This window comes from Vicugna pacos, chromosome 10 (genome assembly GCF_048564905.1).
Source record: "Vicugna pacos chromosome 10, VicPac4, whole genome shotgun sequence".
Classification (NCBI taxonomy): Eukaryota; Metazoa; Chordata; class Mammalia; order Artiodactyla; family Camelidae; genus Vicugna; species Vicugna pacos.
This window is the reverse complement of record NC_132996.1, coordinates 39,117,192-39,140,122: the sequence shown is the minus strand read 5'-3', so window position 1 is coordinate 39,140,122 and position 22,931 is coordinate 39,117,192. Positions and strand designations below refer to the sequence as shown.

General features: G+C 34.7%; 1 protein-coding gene across 2 annotated transcripts in view; it reads left to right on the top strand.

The window, feature by feature from the left end:
• PIK3C2A (phosphatidylinositol-4-phosphate 3-kinase catalytic subunit type 2 alpha) overlaps positions 1–22,931 on the top strand; it is an 88,826-nt gene that overhangs the window by 5,995 nt on the left and 59,900 nt on the right. For both annotated transcript variants that reach the window (XM_006209325.4, XM_072969641.1), the window contains one exon: positions 15,760–16,895. In XM_006209325.4, coding sequence (XP_006209387.2) covers positions 15,825–16,895 — 1,071 coding nt within the window. In that variant the 5' untranslated portion in view covers positions 15,760–15,824. The remainder of the gene's footprint in view (positions 1–15,759; positions 16,896–22,931) is intronic.

Below are 22,931 nucleotides of genomic sequence, written 5' to 3'. Positions count from 1 at the left end.
AGACACAGGTATAGAGAACAAATTAAGGTTACCATTAGGGCGAGGGAAGAGGGAGGAACAAATCTGGAGTAGGGATTAAGAGGTACAAACTCTTATGTATAAAAAAGCTACAAGGATATACACAGGGAATATAGCCAGTCTAACTATAAATGGAATATAACCTTTAAGAAATTGTGAATCACTATATTGTACACCTGTAACTTCTATAGTATTGTACATCAACTATACTTCTGTAAAAAAAAAAAGTTTAAAAAAGTGGCTGCACCATTATATTCCCTTTTGCAAAATATGAGTATAAAAGTGTTCTGATTTCTCAGCATCTTTGTTACTGCTTTTTATTTTCCTTTTTTAAAATTAGAGCCATTCTAGTAGATGTGAAGTGGTATCTCATTGTGGTTTTCATTTTCATTTCCTTAATGAGTAATGATGTTTTCATGTGCTTATTGGCAATAAGCTGCCTTTTTTTAATGATAGGAACATGCTGATGGTTGTTCCAACAACTAAACAGATGTAATATATGTATTTTTTAATGCCTGTTACATATGAGGCTTTATATGTATATTATTTTATTTAACCCTGACAACACTGTGAAATACCTATGTTTTACAGATGAGAAAACTAAGACAAAGGGAGATTAAGTAACTTATTTAGGATTACACAGTTAATAAGAGAAAGGTCAGATATTTGAGCTCACGTCTTGTTACTACTTCATTTTTCCCTTTGTTATCACTATTGTTGTACAAAACTATCAATTTCATGCAGTTGATGTCATGTGAAAATAAAATTTTGTTAGCTATAGAAACTGATGAAGTTTGAGAGATTTCCAGCCGTATTCATGTCAGGTTTTCATTATTATTCCCTATTTGTGGGTTCTTAGTTGCAATCCAGTTTAATTTTTTTCTACCTTAAACCATGTTGAAAATGGAGGCATATACCATAACAGCACAAAAGCTTACTGTTTTTTGTCATGTTGGGATTGGGGTAATGTCAGAGTATTTTTAATGATTCATGTTAAATGAATGAACAGTAAAATAGTCCAAAGTTCAGTAATTATCTTCACAGAGCAGCACTACTGTTGGGATTCTGGGTTAGATTGAAAACTGCTTTGTCAGTAAAATGTGTTTGAACAGGAACCTCTTGCTGTGACAGTATCCCTCCTCTTTGTCCCCCTCTCAAACACATACAGTGATACACATATGTAGATATAGAAAGTTGTTTTGGATGAATGTTTTGGTTGTGATCTCTTAATGTTTAGAATGTTGCTCCTAAAGGATGAAGGTGGTCTAATGACTGCTAGTGCTTACTAGACTACAGTGTAGCCATTGCTTTTTGTCAGAATAGGAAAATTAAGCCCTTTATGAATTGCTTATAGTAGTGGGGCAAAGCACAGTTGTGTAAGTATGGTACAGAGGTTAAGGAATGCGGGAGCCAGGCTAGAATCCATATTTACAGTTGTGAAGAACCTTGGGAAGGCACTTATCTTTTTCTGATGACTCTTTTTTTATGCCCAGATTATGGCTCCAATTTCATTTTTTCCCCTTACTCCATTATTAAAAATAGTATCCCCCCAACTAAGTTATTCTCTGTCATATTACTGATTTTCCCCCTTTTCATTTACTGTCTAAACTTACCATTTTTGTTTGCTTGTTTAAATCAAACCACTTAACATTTCCATTGTTGTCATCCTAATTCAAGTCATTACTGATTCTTTCCTAAACCATTTTAGTTATTTATTAATTGGTTTCCTGGTTTCCATTTTTGTTTTTCTTCTGTCTGTTTTCTGCAGAGAAAATTGAGATCTTTGTAAATCATGGGAAAGAGTTGGTGGATGGGTACAGACTTGTTCCATGTCTGGGATTCCTTGTAATTCTTAATCCAGCACTTTAGACTACTCAGTCATACCTCTACTCCTCCTCAGAATTCTGATCTTTCATGCTAGCCTACATGTGGTTGTTAAAAGTCTGACTTACTCCCCCTTATGCCAGGATACAGTGCATTCCTCCTCTTCCTGCTGTGTCAGGCTGAGAGTAGTGATGGGCCTGCTTCTCCTATGAAGGGTTTATCATTTTCTGCAGTTTAATTCATTGGATTTTTGTGTCCTCTGCTCTCTGATGTCTTAAAAACTTTTTTTTTTTTTTTGCTTATTTGACTTGTTTTTCATTGTTGGGGTGAGAATGACAGTCTCTTGCCACTTTGCATATCCTGATAAGAAGAGAAAATCCCTCTATTACTTATCACCTTTGTTTTAAAACAGTAAAGCTTGCAAATGATGAAATATTTACAACTCTACCAAAGTTAAGATAGTGAAAAGTAAATCTGCTTTCCACCATTGGTTCCTTCCAGTTTTTCACTTTTAGTTACTGACTTAATAGTTCCTTAACCTCTATCACCTCAGTCTCCTAAGGTGTCTCTTCCTTTCCAAGTCAGACCTTCCATCTATGCTTCTGATTTTGTCTTACTCAACTATACCCAGTATCTGAGCTAGAATTTATCTCCTAAATCTTGTGCCTTTCAGTCTTTGTGCGCTGAATCCTTCTGTTCAACCTACCACATATTTAAGGCCTTTTTCATTTTAAACAGCCATTCCTGACACCTCATCCTATCTACCTATCTCTTCTATTCTATTACCTACTTCTCTTAATTCTCTTTACTGTCAAAGAATATGCTCTTGTTACTTGTAATTCCTTTTTCAGTGTTCCATACTTCTCTAAATCACCAATAAGGGTTGGAGGGGAGAGGAAATGAGGAGTGACTGCTAATGGGTAGAGTTACTTTGGGGAGTGATGAGAATGTTCTGAAATCTGGTAGTGGTGATGGTCACACAACTCTGAATATATTAAAAACAACTAAATTGTATGCTTTAAGTGGGTGAACTTTATAAGTTAATTATATCTCAATAAAGTTCTTAAAATGATCACAAATGAGCTCTTAAATCTGGAGTTTTTTGAGTTTTCATCCTATGTCATCTCAGTAGTTTCTAACAATACTGACCAACTCCTTTTTAGGACATTCTATTCCCTTATTTCTCCGATAGCAGTCCTCACACTTTACTGTTATTTTCCTTTGACCTTTTGTTTTGTGGCCCTCAAGATCTCTTTTTCTCTCTTCATTCTACATATTATCCCAGTGCAATCTCAACCTCTTTCATGACTTTCAGGTCTTTAGTTTTAAATAGATAACAACTAAAGATTCATCTCTAGCCAACTTGCTCTGTTATACCCAAGGCCAGTACTTTCAATCAGCAAGCAGACATGAATTGTATTTCCCACAAGTACTTGAAATAGTAATGCGTTTCAGTCTGGCTAAAAAGCTATGTGGCTCTGAAGAACAGTTCTGAAAATATGTACACAGTGTACACATTGATTTTCTTCTCTCAAAGAAAGAAGTTAATGGTTTATTATTTGGCACATTTAAGATGAGTTCCAAGAACTTTAAATAAAAATCAGTGCAACAGTAGTGGATTAAAAATGTTATAGCTCTTAGGTTAAAGTATTCATTTTGAGTATAGTTTTGTGTACTCTTGAACATGTTACAGAATACTGAAGACACTCTACAGTAAAGAACTACTTCCTGCTTATTCCAGGACTGTTCTGGGTGCTGAAGATATAAAAGTGAACTTGACAGATAAATCCTAGCTTCATTAAATTTATAGTCTAGTGGGGAAAGTTAAGCAATAAAATAAGTAAAATACACAGTATATTGGATGGTACTACATTGCTAAGAAGAAAATAAGTTAAGTTCATAGGCAGTGAAGTTAGAGAAAGTTGTGTTGTCAGGGAGGACTTTACTCAGATGTTACCTTCTCAGTGGAGACTTGGAGAGAGTGAGCCATTCAGCTATCCAGGGGAAGAACAGTCCAGACATAGGGAGCAGAGAGCAAAGGCTCTGAGTATTTGAGGAACAAGGAGGCTAGTGTGACAGGGCAGAGAGGAGACTTACAGGAGAGAGGAAATAGAGGGACCAGATATTAAAGTGCCTAGTGGACTATTGTAAATATTTTACCTTTTCTCTGAGTGAAATAGGAGCTGTTGGAAATTCTGAGCAGAGGGATGAGAAGATCTTTTTCAATGTCCCTCTGGCTGCTGTGTTGATAATAGTTAGAAGGTACAGGATAGAGGGGTAGCAGAGACAGATTGGGAGGCTATTTCACTAATCTAGGCAAGAGGTGATGGTTGCTTGGTCTAGGATGGTAGCAGGAGTACAATGAAGAAATGCTCAAATTCAGAAATATTTGAAGGTAGAGCTTGTAAGATTTTATGTACATATCCATAACTATCTCACAGAGCCACCACCAAACATTGCTACCTTCCTGACAAGCTATAATTTAATTAAAATTTTCTAATTTAATTCAAATAAGAAGGAAAATAAATTTACTGGATATACATACAATGGTGAGAATGTAGACTCATCTCACTGGAGTATCTTACTATTCATTTTTAAATGTTTTACTTGTATTTTTAAATGCAGTAAATATTTTTTACATAAATTGATCATCTTATGTGCTGTGCACATTAAGTGATTCACAGGTGGTAAGAATTTGAGAAGCCATATTTTATAGTTTGTTTCTTTTCTTTTACAATCTTACCCTATCCACATATCCCTTAATGAGTTAGGACAGTGTCCTTGATTTAGGCAAATGAAAAGGGACAGTGTAGCTCTTAGAACTTCTATTATTTTTATGGCATCACTAGAAAGTTGAAGTTCTTGTGTTCACATAATTTGCCACACGTGGGTAAGAAAAAAATTCACATATTAGTATGTAGTAGTAGTAATGCAGGTGTTTTTGTTATTTTTCACATACCGTGTATAATATAGATGTGAAAATGTGATATTTAAAATATGTGGGGAGTGGATTCTTTTTTATTGTGAAATAACACAGAGAAGTGCCTAAAGCATGTATGATTATTTAATAAGTTATTCCAAAACAAGCACTTGTGTAACCATTTGCTAGGTTAGGAACTAGAACATTGCTGGTATTCCAGAAGTCCCCAGTGAACTTCTCCCTTATCTGTCTGTCTCTCCCTCCCCGTGAGTAACCACTATCCTAACTTTTGATAATCCTTTCCTTTGAAGTTTTTCTGTTGTGTAAGCGTTCTTAAACAATATTATTTAGTTTTAAATGTTTTTGAATGGAATCATTGTGTGTATTTTTGTCTCTCCGTTTTCTTAACATTATGTTTCTAAGTTTTATTTTTTATAGCTTGAATTTGTTCACTGGCATTGATGTGCAGAATTCCATTGAATGAACTGCAGTATAATAAAAAATAAATATTTAGTCTTTGTCCCCAGTTCCTGTCAAGTTCCTGCAACTCCTACAACCCTTGGAATCTCTAGAGCATTAAGTCTTTTTTTATGCTAGTGAGATGACTACTGTTTGGGATCCCCAGATAGTTTCTGGTTGAGGGCTGGTTGCCAGGAAGACCAAGGCTTGATCATAGAGTTGGAACTTTCAGCCCCACCTCCTGACCTCTGGGGAGGGGAAAGGAGCTAGAGACCGAGCTAATTAGTGGCCAGTGATTTTAATCAACCATGTCTATGTAATGAAAGCTCCATAAAAACTCTTAAATGATGGGATTGAGAAGCTTCCAGGTTAGTGAACACATTGCGGTGCTGGGGATGGTCGTACTTCTAGAGAGGCCGTGGAAACTCCACACATTTCCCCACCCCCAACCTTGCCTTATACATCTCTTTCATTGCTTCTTCCTGAATTGTATACTTTTTATGGTAAACTGGTAATAGTAAGCTGTTTCCCTGTGTTCTATGACTCTTACTGTCAAGTTATCAAACCTGAGATGGGATCCTGGGAACCCAAGATTTTCATATTCTTGTTATTACTTAGTATTGTAAGATTTAATATTTTCCCCCCAGGATTACATGTGTGTAGTGGTATCTCACTGAGGTTTTAATATGCATTTCCCTGATTACTAATTAGTTTGAGCTTTTTTTCGTATATTTATTGGCCATTGGATTTCATTTTTGTGAAGTTCATGTCTTTGCCCATTTTTCTTTGATTGTTTTTCTTTTTAATTTGTAGGAGTTATTTACCCAGGATTTGAGTCCTTTGGTTACATGTTAAAAATATCTTCCTTCCTGTGGCTTGTTTTTTGTTCTCTTTGGTGTCTCTTGATGAATAAAAGTTCTGGATTTTACTATAGTCAAATTTATTATTTTCTTCATATGATTAGTGTTTTATATATCTTATTTAAGAAATTTTTCCTTTCTCTGATTCTAAAGACTTTATAGTTCCTTTCACAGTTAGGTGTTTGGCTTGGGCTTGCTTTGAGTTGATTTTTGCTCAAGGAGTGAAGGAGGAGTCCCTCCATTTGTTCTAGCACCATTTATTGAAATGACACTTCTTTCTGTGCTCTGAGATGCCACTTTTGTCTTAAGTCAGCTGTCTGTGTAGGTGTGTGTCTATTTCTGGGCTCTTAACATGTTCTCTAGACTTATCTCTTCTTGCATAAATACCATACTATCCTAAGTAAAGTTAGCGTTTTAATAAATTTTTATTGGGTAGAGCAAGTCCTCCTACCTTGTTCTTTTTCAAGAGGGTCTTGGCTATTTTGGCCCTTTTGGTTACTGTATAAATATTAGAATCACCTTGTCAAATTTTATCTTAAGAATCTGTTTGAATTTTGATTGGGATTGCATTGAACCTATAGATTTATTTCAAGAGAGGTGGCATCTGTATAAAATTGTCTTCAAATCTGTAAACATGGAAAAATATCCGTTACATTGAAATAGTCAGTATTTGTCAGTAAACTTTTATAATTTCCCCTGCAACTTTTCAATACATGTATTATTAGTTAGTTGGTGGGTTTCATGTATGTGAATGTTATTGTAAGTATTTTTTGAAAACTGCTTTTTCTAATCATTCATTGCAGGAATATAGAAATACAATTAATTTCTGTATTAAAGTATCATAGCCAGCAACCTTGCTAAACTCTGGTAGGTAATTCTATTAATTACCTGCATATTCTTTGGACTTTTTACTTTATCAGTAAATAATGTTTTGTTTTTTCCTGTTTGAACCTACCCTCTTTTTTCTTTTTCTTGCTTTTCTGTCTAGGAGTCTATAAAATGTTGAATAGAAGTGGTGCTGGGCATCATGGTGTTTGTTCATGGTCAGAGGGGAGGTTCATGGTCAGAGCTTTCAAGGTTTTACAATTAAGTATGATTTTTGATGATACTTCTTGTCAAATAAGGAACTTCCCCTTCTATTCATAGTTGGCTAAGAATACCTATTGAGGTGAAAACATACTTTTCCTGTTGAATTCTTTAATTATTCCATGTGGTAAATTGCATTTTATATTTACTACTAAGTTTGATTTGCTGTTACTTTGTTTAGAACTTTTTGTGTTGGTGTTTGTGAGTAAGATTGGTTTGTAATTTTCTTGTCTCATCCTTGCCTGGTTTTGTTATCAAAAGTAATAGTCACTTCATAAAATGTTTGGGAAATGTACTTTCTTGTCTGTCCTCTAAAAGGGTTTGTGGAAGGTAGTTATTTTTTATTTTATGAATCCAGAGAAGCCATCTGGCCCTGCAGTTTTCTTTGAGGAAAATATTTTTGGCTGCTAATTCAGTTTCTTTAATGGTTATAAGATTATTCAACTTTATATTTCTGTTTAAGTTAGTTTTAGTAAGTTATTATCTTCTAGGAATTTGTCTGTATTTTAAAATTAATATCCTTATTATCTTTCTAATGTCTGTGGCATCTGTTGGATGTCCTTTTTTAATTCTTGATATTGTTTATTACTTAATTATTTTTTCTTGATCAGCATCACCAGATATCTTATTAATATTTTTAAAAGACCCAGCTTTCAGTTCTGTGCATCTTCTCTGTTGTATGTTTCCTATGCCACTAATTTCTTCTGTGGTCGTTTTTCCCTTCCTAATACTTTTATTTTGCTGTTATTTTTCTACTTTCATGAGATGGATGCTTAGTTCGTTAAGTTTTCAACCTTTCCACTTTTCTAACATCATAAAGCTATAAATTTTCCTTTATCTACTATTTTATGTATCTAACAAATTTTCATATGATGAGTATTTTTTCCCTTTCTCTGTGTGTTCATTATCAATTTGGCATACAGTTAGATTTAGTATAATTTTTAAATTGCTATTGCCTCAATATGAGTAAAGCTAAGCATCTTTACTTTTTGTGAACTTCTTATTCAAACTCTTAGTCCATTTTTTCCATAGGGTTGTTTCTCTTTACAGGCTTTATATTATGTATTAGTAAAATTAGCTCTTTCTCTGTGATATGAATAGCAAATATTTTCCCCAGTTTATTGTTTTTCCATTGACATTTCTAATAGTTATTTTACTTTACTTTTCAGCACCTAGAACAGTGCCTGGTGCATGGTATACACCCAATGACTATTGAAGAAATGAATAAATTTAGTGGTGCTTGTTTGCCAAACAAAAGTTATTTTTTTAAATGCTTATGTCCTTGAATATTCTCTCATGGCTTGTAGGTTTTGAATCATATTATGGCAGCCTTCTTTATGCTGGAGGTTACATAGAGACTCAATATTTTCTTTTGGCTTTATGATTCTATTTTTTTATACTTAAATATTTAATCATTTTCTAATTTATCCTATGTGGTCAATTGTAAACACATTTCTCTATGAAATGTTAACCGTTTTCTAATTATAAAAGAGTAATTGGAAATTATAAACTTTGAAAATACAAAAAAATTACAAAGGATGATAAAAACTGGCCTGAGTTAAAAGGCCATATATCAGCCATGGAACTTAAAAAAATAAAATTTTATTCTCCTGAAAAATAACTAATTGGCAGTTGAGATATTTTATTGACTTGAGAGGAGAGGTAACTTTGGGGAAGATAAACTTTTCCTTACCATCTAGAAGATAATAATGCTTGTTCACATGTTTTTTGTTCCTTTTCTCATAAAATCATAACCTTGTGTTGTCCACTGGCTTGTTGTCCTTTGGCTGTTGAGCACTTGATATGTGGCTAGTCTAAGTTGAAATGTGGTAAGTGTAAAATATATACCAGATTTTGAATATTTAGTATAAAAAAAAAATGAAAGTATATCCAATTCATATTGTTATATTGATTATCTATTGAAATGATACTATTTTGGATATACTGGACTAGGTAAAATTTATTGTTAAAATTAATTTCATCTGTTTCTTTTTTATTAATGTAGCTGTAAAAACTTTTAATTCCATATGTGACTTGCCTTCTGTTTCTGTTGAATAATGCTATTCTAACCTAATCCAACACCTGGGCATTCTTCTATTTTGTCTTTTGCAAAAATTTGTATAGTGCCTAATACCAAAGTACTTGGGGTATTTTTGGTTTGTTTTTTTGGTCACGAGTGTTTTTCCCCTTCATGAATCTGTAAAGATAGAAGAAGGTTATCTTCTCCAATGGAGTTTTTTTTTTTTTTAAGCACAAATGAAGCATCTCCCATTTTTAGTTTTCTGGTGCCATCTCTAGCCCTTCTAGTTTTAAAGATAATTTTTCTTCCACCACTTGTTTATTCTAAACTCAACCACATGATTTTCCCATTTTAGTTGAATTAGTAATAAATGACTCCTTCAGTCTGTTTTTGGTTTTAGAATTTGTGCTTCTCTTTGATAAAAAGAATGGTGTCTTGAGTTTTGTAGTCAATGGTGCATTCATTTAACAGCTATAGTAGAAATTTGAGAGTAGAGGATGAATAAAATAAGAATTTGTGCCCTCAATAAAATTATAAATTTGCTACTGAGCTGGTGGTAATAAATTGGAACATGTTACAGCTAAATAGCAGTATTAATTAGTTCATGATAGAATTAAAAGAAATAATTTATTACTACAGAAAGAAAGAACTCTAGGATTGGGGAAGAAAGTTGGTATTTATAAAGGATAAGATATGTCTAGACACTTACTGACTCCAGATAACTATTAACATGAAAATATATCCTAGTGAGTTAGCACTGCCTAGATTTGAGTCCTGATTTCACCACTTGCTAGCTGCTATGAGCTTGGGCAGATTATATAACTGATGTGCTTAAATTTCTTCATTTGTGTACTAGGGATAATAATAGTAACTACTTATTATAGGTCTTTGCATAAATAGAGGTATATAGATTTTTCTACAGTTTTAACAGCTATTTTACTGCAGTCTTCATAATTTTATTTTTAATAGTGGCATAATATTCAATTCCAGGGAGCTACCATAATTTATTTTTCTTTGAGATTAATTTCGATTTTAAAGGAGAATGTTTGTATTATTAAACTCAAATAATTGTTTCTCCATTTTCTAGGTATCTTGAATTTTAAGATCAGAAAACATTTAAATGGGTAACAGGACTAACTTGTTTTGTTTTATTTTATTTTTTGAGATTTAAATTTAAATTGTAAATGAACGTCAAAAGAAGCCAAGAGCTTTTAAATTAATTCATTTGGGTCTGTAAACAGTATCCAAAGGTTTAGCTGAATAGTTTAATTGCCCTCTTTTGAAGAATTTTAAAGTAGCTACAGCCTTGTGATCTGCACTGGGTTACTTTATCTTGGGAAATTTTTGGCAGATGATATACAATCATCATTCAAAAACAAGTTATATTGTCCTTCCCAGCTTGAATTAGGGGAACATTAGTACTGAAGTTTTCGTTTTGAATTAGCATGTTGGAAATTATTTCCTGCTAAATGTTTGTCATCAAGTGAAGTTTATTTTTGAAAATTAATGGAGCATGTCAGTGCAGCAGCCTTAGAAAAATAGCTGAAGCACAGGGTTACTTTTGGACAACCTTTTAAGTCTTTTGTTATCATTTGAGTATACATGCATAATAATCTTTTGGAAAACTAAAATATGGTGATTTGGCTGCTACAGACATCTGTTACTGCTTAGAGTCGAATTTACATTAGCATATACTGCTTTGGGTTGGAATTAGGGATAGAGCAAACAAATGAATTGATATTAAAATACTGTTAAAATGTATTTTAACCTATTAATTTTATACCTTAGTCAATAAGTAAAAGATAATATTAATTTGAAATATTTGGAATAAGAGTCTGTTCTCCATTGAATTAAGTGTATCTCGGATGCACTTTAAAAAATTCCAGATTCCCCTTTGACAAAAATATCCTATTGTTAGTGGATAGAGGGACCCCTAAATTAGGAAGCCCACCAAAGTGTGGGTCCTTGCTGCCGACTGTGAAAGAATTCGCACAGCAGAGGCAGAGAAACAAAGTGAACAGCCACTTTGTTGCTCAGAAGGGGAAAAGGAAGGAAAGCGCTTGAGAGAGGAAAAAGCACTCCAGCAGGGAGCTGTCAGCCAGGATGGCCAGTAGAGGCAGCTCTGGCTCAGCTGGGGCTCAGACCACATGGATTTTTTTGAGAGGCTTCTGCTGTCATGTCCTTCTTCCAGGTATGATGGAGCCAATCTTTCTTTGTACAGGCTTTTCTCGTTGTTGCCATGGCAATTGTCATCTGCCTTGCCGCTGGGTGTATCATTTAGCATGCTAATACATTACAGTCAGCATATAATGAAGCTCAATGGATGGAAGACGAATCCTCCATCATCTTGGGCTCTGTTGGTTCTAACCAGTTCTTGTTTCTTATTGCAGCTGCTTCCTGAGACTTAGACAAGAGTAATTGGTTTCTAGTCAAGGGAGGGGCCGGGGGTATAATCCTGGAAGCAACAGCCTTGGTAACCAAAAAAAAGTTGCTTTTAATCAGAATGCCAGACCCAGTGTTCCCCCTCAAATCTTTCTGCACTTTCTGCTCAGCCATAAACAAGAGGCAGGTGTTGGGAGGCTTAGTTCCTGCAGAAGATATTAAAGTTATTAGTATGTATATTCCTTGAGGAAGAACCAGGACCCTGCCCTAGGACTGTTCCTCCCTTGTTACTGCATTCCCTTCCTTCCCTGACTAGCAACTGTTTGAATCTACCCTTTGAAACTCAGGAAAGGTCAAGGGGGCTTCATGAAGCCTACTTCCCACAAAAGAGAAATGGACGACAGAAAGGATTTGTATCAGGGAGGCCCAGAGGGTCCTGTTCCCTTTCACAATCATTAGTAAAATATGGTAGCCAGGAGAATACTTAAATTACAAATTAGCATCATGCTTGTGGAAGATGAATGGCAGTTCATTATCTTTATCTTTTAGGAAAATGTTTGGTTTTAATCCACTTGATTTTGTGAAAAATAGTCAATGTATTGTGTTGTTCAGTAACAGGTAATAACAGTTGATTCATTTCTCGCATCATATGTCCGTACTCTTGTGCCATCTGAAATCCCTTCTCCAAGACACTCTAGTAGCCCTCATTCCTTCTTGTAAAACACATGTTCATTCAACTAAATTCCGTATTTATTAAGCAGGATGCTTTTAAATGTGGAGGAAAAAAATGAACAAAGTAGACTTCTGCACTAAAGAAGCTTATTCTAGTCTTTTGGGTAGACATACAGGTTACAGGTTCTGTGTCAAATCAAAAATACTCTTGGGTTATCATTGGCAGAAAATAATTTTAAACTGGCTTAAGCAAGAAGGGGGATTTATTGGCTTACATAAATGAAAAGACTGGCCTTGGACATGGGTTGGATCCATGTTTAATGTAATATCTAGAATCCACCTCATTTCGTTTATCTTAGTTTTCTTCTGGCTTGGATTCATTCTCAGGCAGTATCCTGTCAAGTGGTGGCAAAGACAGACAAAACAGTGTCAGATTTACATCCATCCAGTCAGCTTAGCAACTGCAATGATAAGCTTCCTTTCCAAATAGTTCTAGAAATATGTAGTTAACTCTGATGGCCAGACTTGGATCTTCAGGGGTGTTGGGGGTGGAGATAGGGTGAGGGAAGGGAGAAGGATGGTCCAACCTAATTTGAAGTAGGTAGAACAAAAGGGAGATAAATAGTTTCCAAAAAGGAAGTTATATATTCTACTACCAGAAGAAAGGAAGCTGAGTAGGCAAAAACAGCATAACATCTACAAAAAAAAGATGATTAACTTTAGTTGAGTTTCAAAAAAAAAATGAATTCTGATAGAAGCTTCTTAAGAAAAGCTTCAGATAGGAGACAGTATTTGAATTGGGTCCTGAAGGACAAGTAGAATTTTTCCAAAGCAGACTGGGTAAAGAAAAGACTTTCTAGGTCATTCATTTGAGAAGTTTGGCAGTGAAAGAAGAAAATTAAAATAAAAGCTGCTGGAGCCTAAAGGGGAATGTTAAGATTTTTTCCCCTCAGTATGGAGTAAACTTGAGCATTTTTATGGCAGAGGAGCGGAAACAAGTAAGGGAGAAATTAATAATGTAAAAGAGGCAATCATTGATGAAGAAGGGAAATTCAGGGATTAAAGATATAAGTGGAAAGGCATCTTTAGAAAGGAAAAGGGAACTCTTCATTCTCTGAGGCCAGGTGAAGGAAGATAGTGGCAGTGACTGTGGAGGTTAAAACGAATTTGCTGTTAAATAGGTAAATGACTTCAGTTTTGTTTTCTAAAAGTAAGAAGGAAAGGTTTATCACTTACCTGTTGCTATGTAACAGATCATTCCAAAATGATTTTGTAGGTTAGCAGTTTGGCTTGAATTCAGGCTGGGTGGCTTCTTCTGCTGGTCTTGCCATGGGTCACTCATGTGGCTGTGGTCATCTCAGCTGTGGATGGATGATCTAGGATGGTGGCTGCACTCACGTATTTGGTGGTTGATGCTGGCTGTTGGCTGAACCTCTCTCTCTGTGTGCTCTCTTATCCTCTGTGAGCATTCACATGGCAGTAACTGCTCTCAGGAAAGGAAGAGATATAGCAGTAAGGCCTCTTATGATAGGCTTAGAACTCCCACAGTGCCACTTCTTTCACATTCTGTTGGTCAAAGCAAGTCACAAGGCCAGCTCAGACCAAGTAGAGAACTAGACACGCCTGTTTATGGGAGGAGCAACAAAGTCACATTGCAAAGGGAAGTGTGTACTGGAATGGGAGGAATGTGTGCCCATTCCTCCCCATCCAACATTTTATTCTGAAAATTTTCAGTCTTGAGGCCAAATTGAAAGAATTTCAAAGTGAATACCTATATTCCACCACCTAGATTCTACTATTAACATTTTCCTGTACTTGCTTTATCACATACTTATCCATCTGTCATTTCTCTGTTATTTCTCTTATTTTTTGGATGCATTTCAAAATAAATTGTAGACATTAGTATTTTCCTCTAGGTACTTCATGCATATTTAGTGAGAGTCAGTATGTAGTTTTTTTCTTTTGATAAATTGTTTACATGCAATGAAGTGTACAAACTTTTAAGTATACACCGTGCCTAGTTTTGCAGTCTACTAGGTAGTAGAAGGGAAAAATTGGAATAACTTTTCAGTGAAATGCCTCAGAAAGTCAACTGTAGTTGTGTAAAAAGAATTGGAAAAAAAGTCTTTCTTGAATACCCCTTTCTTCATGTCCTCATCACTAATAATTTTTAAATTTAGTATTACCTTAACATTTAGGATTCTCATTTGTGTTACATTAGTTTGATTTTATTTTGAGCATTTCTCTACCTCCTTTCATTAAGCATTTATTGAGCACATACTATAGATCAGCACTATTAGAAAAAAGGATGTAAACAGGAGCTCTCTTGCATTAACAGGTATTCAAACTAGATGTATCTCAAACCAGATTAGATTAATAATAGATGCCATTCATTTAATGCTTATGCTTAAGGTTACTGATAGGCACTTTAAGTTACACTGTTTCATTTAATCCTCTGTAATTTAGGAGATAGGTACTTTTTCATACTTTAAAAGTTAGTGAACTAAGGCATATGGAAAAGTTTTCACTTGTTCAAGGGTTTACAGCTTCATAAATCAAAGTGGTATGACTCCAGAACCCATATTTAATCCCTGTATCATTGATTAGAAGCAGGAAATGTGTTCTTTGTTACACAGTAGATAACTAACCCTTTAATTGGTCACCTTGCTTCATAGGATAATCTTGATGTGAATTAAATGGTTTATTTTAAATACAGGAATATAAATGTTTATTAACTGATCTATGAGAGAGTTTAATAAACTATCTTCTAGTTTATGAATAGATATTTTAGCAATTTGAAAAGGAGAAATTTTAGTATTACTAGCTGTTGATTTAACTGTGTATAATCAAAATAGAAGTGATAAATTCAGCCATAATTTGACCTTTGAGTAGAGCATTACAGCTTCTTATAGACTTAACACTTTTGTCTTATTTTTCTAATATATGTTACAGTATACCTTGTAAACATTTCTGGACTATTACAAGTCTTTAATCAGTTTTTCATATGATGTTTTGATAAAATAATAGTTACTTGATTGTATTGTCTAGGTGTTGAATTTATTGCTAATTTGCTTTTGAGCAATTTAACAAATAGCAAAAGATTTAAACCACTTTGACTTGCTGTTTGCGTAACAGTAAACCCTGTCTGAACTCTTGAAAATATGTGACTAGCACTTAAGCCCTTTCATGCTAAGAATTCTGCCAGAAGTGCCACTGGTTAATAGCAGCCATTGTGACAGATGAAGTGAAAACTGCTTGAGTTCATTTACTGTGTTAGCTTTCCTATTAGGTCAGGGAATGGGGTAAAGTCATGTATGTAGAAACATCTCTGTTAACGCAACAGTGTATAAGGTGTTTTAAAAGTGTTCCTTAACCCAGATTTACCCCAACTGTTCATTTTATTTTAGTGGTGTATTTGTAAGTGGCATTAAATCCTAAATCATATGAACTAGGTTACAAATGAAATAAACTTGTGCTTTAAAAATCTAATTGAGTGTTATGTTTATTTTTATGTATAGGTTTTGCTATTTTGGAAGCTACAAGAAAAAAATAGATTGGGGAAGGTTTTGTCCTTTAAGTAGACATGGCTCAGATATCCAGCAACAGTGGATTTGAGCAGTGCTCATCTTCGCATCCGGAACCAACAAGAACAAAAGATGTGGACAAAGAAGAAGCATTACAGATGGAAGCAGAGGCTTTAGCAAAACTACAAAAGGATAGACAAGTGACTGATAATCAGAGAGGCTTTGAGTTGTCAAACAGCACCAGACAAAAAGCACAAGTTTATAACAAACAGGATTATGATCTCATGGTGTTTCCTGAAGCAGATACCCAAAAAAGAGCAGTAGATATTGATGTAGAAAAACTCACCCAAGCTGAACTTGAGAAACTATTGCTGGATGACAGTTTTGAGACTAGGAAAACACCTGTTTTGCCAGTTACTCCTATTCTGAGCCCATCATTTTCAGCACAGCTCTATCTTAGACCTACTGTTCAGAGAGGACAGTGGCCACCTGGATTATCTGGGCCTTCCAGTTATACTTTACCTTCTATTTATCAGTCAAGTTACAGTAGTAAACAGACTGCATTCCAAAATGGCTTCAATCCAAGAATGCCTACTTTTCCATCCACAGAACCTATATATTTAAGTCTTCCAGGACAGTCTCCATATTTTTCATATCCTTTGACACCCGCCACACCCTTTCATCCACAAGGAAGCTTGCCTATCTATCGTCCAGTAGTCAGTCCTGACATGGCAAAGCTGTTTGACAAAATAGCTAGTACATCAGAGTTCTTAAAAAATGGAAAAGCAAGGACTGATTTGGAGATAAATTCAAAAGCAACAATCAGCAATCTTCAAGTATCTCCAAAGTCTGAAGATATCAGTAAATTTGACTGGTTAGACTTGGATCCTCTAAGTAAGCCTAAGGTGGACAATGTGGAGGTACTGGACCATGAGGAAGAGAAAAATGTACCAGGTTTGCTAGCAGACGATCCTTGGGATGCTGTTCTTCTTGAAGAGAGATCACCAGCAAGTTGTCACCTTGAAAGAAAGCTGAATGGAAAATCTCTTTCTGGGGCAACAGTAACAAGAAGCCAGTCTTTAAATATTCGAACAACTCAGCTTACAAAAGTCCAGGGCCAAATATCTCAGGTATAGTCTTTTCGTACTAACGTCTTAAACCTAGTAGTATAACACAGAATTTGTATTTGTGTACATAATTTATTAGGTAAAAGAAATATTTTTCATTTTGAATCATTTTCTTTATTCTGAAGTATAGTGTGAATCCTAGATTATATGGTACAGGATTAAATGTGTAGGCCAATCGAGAAATTGCTTGCTATTAATATTTTCTAGGATTATATATTTAAAAACCTACAAGGATCCAACTGTCACTGATATTTTAAGATAGTTTTTATCTGTCTCTCAATGTCTACTCACTATATGTGGTCCTGCTTTCTCTTCCATATAGCCTTTATTTTTCAGGGTAAGGAATTTTGGCTTTTAACCCCATTTTAGAAGTTCTCATGTCTACTGTTTTGTTGTTTTAACCATGAGGGAGGAAGGAAGGAGAACCCCAGAGAGATGGGAGAAAAGCCATTTAAAGGACCCTCTTTAACACCTATATTGATAAGAGTGAAGAACAGCACTACAGTCTATGTGGTAAAGTTGCTGAGTCTTACTATCTGGAGACATTACGTCAGGGTGCCTGGGACAGGATGTCTTGTCCCAGAAGAGAGGCAGCAGGGCTTAGACTTTTCCTTTCCATTTGTAGTACACCACTGAAGATTTGTATTTTGCGTTTATAATATCTGTGGGTTCTAGGAATGTTTAAGGCTCATTCTCAACCTTAATGTGAATTTTATCATTCAGTTAATTAGATCAGCACCTAGCTATCTTTAGGCACTGAGAATCAAGTATCATTTAGGGAAGGAGAAGCGAATTTTGCATGGTTTGGATGGATTTATGTTGAATTGTTGATTTTAAAAAGCCATTTTGGATGTCTGGGGAGAGAGAAGCAGATATTAAGAAGGTTAAGAAAAAAGGATGAAGATGTTTTTGGATGACATGATCAGAATCCAGAAAAATCTTAACCAGTGTAGTATTTTCCAGATGTATTTTAACTACAGCTCACATAAGGAATACATGTTATTAAGTTCTCTTAAGCTTTTCAATACTGTTTACAAATTTCTTAACATTTTTCAATCTAAAAATCACAAGTTAATTTCACATTTTTAATTAGAATCATAAATATAACGTCAGATTATTTTGTCTAATTATTCCATGTCATCTTGTCGTGGTTTTTGTTTTTACAAAATAACATTGTTTCCTAAAGTACTTGAAAGGAGAAGGGAAAACTTTAAGCCAAGAATAATTTAAAAAGGGAGTCGGGGATATACCTAGGAGTGGAGTTGCTAATAATTAATTCTACATTTAGCTTTTTGAGGAACCACTTAACTGTTTTCATAGTGGCTATACCATTCTACATTCCCCTCAGCGATGTGTGAGAGTTCTAGTTTTTCCACATCCATGTCAACACTTGTTATTTTCCATTTTTTGGATTATAGCCATTCTAATGGATGTGAAGTGGTATCTCATTGTGGTTTTGACATGCGTTTCCCTGATGATTAATGATTTTGATATCTTTTCATATGCTTATTGGCTGTTTCTGTACCTTTTAAAAAAAATGTCTTAAAGTCATTTGCCCATTAAAAAAATTGGATTGTTCATAGCAGTTTTATTCATAATAGCCAAAAAATGGAACAACCCAAATGTCCATCAGCTGATAAATGGGTAAGCAAAAGTGTTATGTCCATACAATGGAACATTTTTCACCCATACAAAGGAATGAAGTCCTGATATATGCTACAACATGGATGACCCTTGAAAACATTACGAATAAGAGAAGCTGGACACAAAAAAAGTGTATGATTCAATTTATATATGTCCAGAAAAGGCAAATCCATAGAAAAAGAAAGCAGATTAGCGTTTGCCAGGGGATGGAGGGAATGAGGAATGATTGCTTAACGGGTACAGGGATTTTTTGGGGGGCGGGGGATGATGAAAATGTTCTGGAATTAGAACATTTCAGTGTTCTTACCATAGTGGTGATTGATGGTCACATAACATTATGAATGTACTGAAAGCCAACAAATTGTACATTTTTAAAAGGTTAAAACAGCAGATTTATGTTCTGTGTATTTTCCCCCCCTCCTTTTCTTTTTTAAAAAAAAAAAGGAAGGCACTGGTCTCCCTGATCCTACCATCCTGCTCAGGCCATGTTACTGTTGGATTCACATTTGGGTTAGTGTTCGAGTGAGAGATCCCTCCCCAACTGTGGGTCTCCTTTTTATGGATTTAGCATGAAGGCATGGTGTTTGACACCATGCAGTCTAGATTAGGGCTATTAGCTGTTTGTAGGAGTTGTTTGAGAAGGGCAACTGCCTAGAACCTGGAGATCTCAGGAGATATGGAAACTTGCAGTCTCTGCTATCAGAGAAAAAGAAGCAAGTCCCTGGTCCTTTAGAGAGCTGAGTTTAGGCTCAGCCCTTCCACTGGCAGAAGGCAGAGCCCCTGTTTGTCCAGGCAACGCAGCGTAAGCATCCAAGTCACTTTCAAATAACCTTGCCCTTTCATCACACCTCCATATATATACACTCAGACACCTCCACAATGTATGTATGCATTGTAGCCATAATACATAGATTATCTTGAATTTAATAAAATATTTATAAATGAGTCTGGTTTATTTCATTATCTCTCTATGTCAAATTCTGACCTTTCCAGCATTGGGAAATCATTTATCCACTAAGGGAAACAGAGTATTCCAGGTGAGCTAAGATTACCATTTCAGGTGAACTCTGGTTATCATCTTAACCAAGCTGAAGTTTCTGGGTTGACCAGAATTATTTACTGTCCAATGATCCACGACTGGAACTCAGAACCCAAGAGCTACATGCTTTTTATCTATTCTGCAAATATTCAGTCTGAACTCTTTTTTTATAATCACTGAGACAGTAGAGAGTTCCTAAAAATCCTTTGAGACCAGAGCGACCATACCTATTTTACAGTTGAGGAAACTGAGATGTAAAGAAGTTAAGGAATTATTAATTTTTTCATGTAATAATGGTATTGTAGTTAGTTAAATGAACTCATATTTCAAAGTTATTAAGGTGATAACCATGGTTATCTAATCTGACCAACTTTTGTTTCATGGATGAAGAAACTCAGATTCAGAAAGTAACTTATCTCCAATTAGTATTTTCTTCATTTTCTTTGCAACTTTAAACTCCTAGCATAGATTGCCAGTGCTTTCGCTATAAAACACTGCTTTCCCTCTTGCCGTCTGTAGTTTAGACTGGTTACTTCTGATTCAACTCATGTTTTCTCCACCTTTTCCTTTGATGGGGGCAGGGCTGTAATTTCATTTACATCCCTTTTATTATCTCTTTGTATACGTCTTTTTCTACTCATTTTTAATATTTCTCACAGCACCATCTTTATTTTCCTTATTTGGGGTGTTTTCAGAAAGCATCTTGTAGGACTAATGAGGACTGGTAGTTTTCTAAAGATAGAAAAAAATTCCCCTAGCAGGGTCTGGGGAATCAGATCACATGAGAGTTACAGGAAATTGCTAGTTGCTCAGATGCTAGGTATTAACTAGGCTCTGGGCAAGATGAGTTTTAGCAGGAACATGCTCTTATATTTTGTTTAAAGTATAGAGGGAATGATCAAGGAGTAAGCAAATTGGTTGTGAGAGACATGAGTCAAAGCCAGGTAAGCAAAAACAAACATGATTTGATCAGCTGATCAATTAGAGTGGAGATAGATTACTAAGATATACGTCAGAGACTTTACTAAATGGCACAATGTCTGAATTCAGGTGGCTTTGGCTCCTTAGAGGAGTCTAACTGTGGCATGGCTGAGGAGGTGTATAGTTCTTGAACATTCCATTATACTCTGCTCTGTTAAAACCCCATCTAATAATTATGTTTGAACACAACATTCTAAGAGAAGCACAACATTCTAAGAGGAGGACCACTGCCAGACCAGTGTGTGTCTTGAAAATAGAAGGCTACAGTGTTAAGGATCTAGAAACTATGCTATTAAAGGAGCTATTGAAAAGACTGGAGATACTTTGCCTGAAGAAGAGAATAATACTGGTGATAAGTCACACTCTGGATGTGAGTTTCTTCATCTATGATAAAGTTGGCTGTGCTAGTTGATTTCCGGGATCCTTTCAGGAATAATATTTAAAGTTTGGAAAGTTGCCATGTAAGATAAAAAGTGGACTTTTTTTTTTTTTTAAAGTTTTGGGTTTTGAACATAGGTTCTCAAACCAGAGTAGAGTACCTTAAAATCATGATATTCTTGTAAAAAAGATGAAATAGTGTTGTACTAAATTTTTCAATATATTGAGTGTGTTACTTTGTGCTACCTTAAGTAGCTCTTTTTTGCTGGATTTTAATAGACAAGTGGTGACAGATGCTAAAAGTTAAAATATATTTTATAGAAAGCTTAAAATTCTCTGTGAAAGGAAAAAATTCAATTTAGTAACTCAGTTTTAAAATTTATTGTTCCAAAAAGTAGAACAAGGACTAATGGGGAAGAAAATTCAAAGAGGCAGGTATTATAGTTAAATATGAATAAATGAACTTATAAATAGCCATTTGGTAACGATCCTTCACATGTAGTTAACGCATAGTTATTGGAAATTTTCAGAGGTTTGGTGTGCACTTGTTACAGGTGCTATAGAAGAATTTTTATATTCAAATAAGAATTTTAAGCACCTTTATTAACACTAAAGTTTAATCATTTTGTGTACAGGAAGATAAAGTTTGGTTTGATTTAGGCCAAAAGGGGGAGGTAAACAGAACACTAATAATAAGCTGACTTTGGAAGTCTGTGGTACAAACATTGGCCTGGAACTTTTAATTTTTCATACACCATTCATCTCTATTTAAAAGCTCTTCCCTAAGGTTCATATTTTTTGTTGGGAAATAAGATAGCAGTGCCTATTTTTTATAATTACTTTACATAAGTATTCATTTCCTGTAAGAATTTTACGTTTTGTGGTAAAAACTCTGAAGGGTGTTTTCTTTCTTGCTCAGCAGTCTTACTTCCTGTTTCCTTCTAGTGTCTTTTGTTAATAATAATCTAAATACTTCAGTTCAAATTTTTGTGACCAAGATCAGGAAAAGGCATAGTACTTAAAACTGTCTTCTGGCAATTTAAATTTAAATCATGCTTTTAGTTAATAGCTGTAACTTTAGCTACTTTGAGCAGATTTCAAAGGTTTTAGTAATGAATCAAATTGTTTTCATATAATGGTTTTGCAGAATTCTGTGGCTGTTGATTCTAAAAGTTGATTACATTAACATTGTAAAAATTTATATTCCCATTAGCACAATGTCTAACATTAGTTTTTGTTTGTTTGTTTTTTAGGGGGGAGGTAATTAGGTTTATTTATTTATTTATTAATTTTTAGTGGAGGTACTGGAAATTGAACCCAGGACCTCGTACATGCTAGGCATGCACTATACCACTGAGCTGTATTCTTCCCCCTAACATTAGTTTTAAAGAAGAAGTAAACTTCACTAAAATATGATTTTCATTGTCTAGCTGAATGTAGTACACTATTTGAATAGCTTACTGAAGTCTATAAAATTTTCAAAAAATTCAAATAAGGAAATAACCAGCTTTGTTCTGAATAGCAACTGATATGTTTATATTCAATGCTTAAAATACGTTTTTTGAAAACTTGGTATACTATCTAATTTCATGGGTAAGATAGCATGAACCTTGGACTTGTGTAGGTGTAAAGCTTTCCAATATTGTTAAAACTGCATTATAGAGTATGTACTCTTAAGTTTTTATGAATTATTTCAAACCTTCACCACTTTCCTTAATCCTTAATCTACACTTTCCACCTCTCTTCTAATAGGTGACCTCACTACCCTTTTTTAAAATTAAATTATAATTGACCTACAACACTGTTAGTTCCAGGTGCACAACATAATACAGTGATTCAGTATTTCTGTACATTACAAAATGATCACCATGATAAGTCTAGTTACCATCTGTCACTAGACAAAGTTCTTACAATATTATTGACTATATTCCCCATGCTGTACATTTCATCCCCGTGACTCATTTATTTAGTAACTGGAAGCTTGTACCTCTTAATCT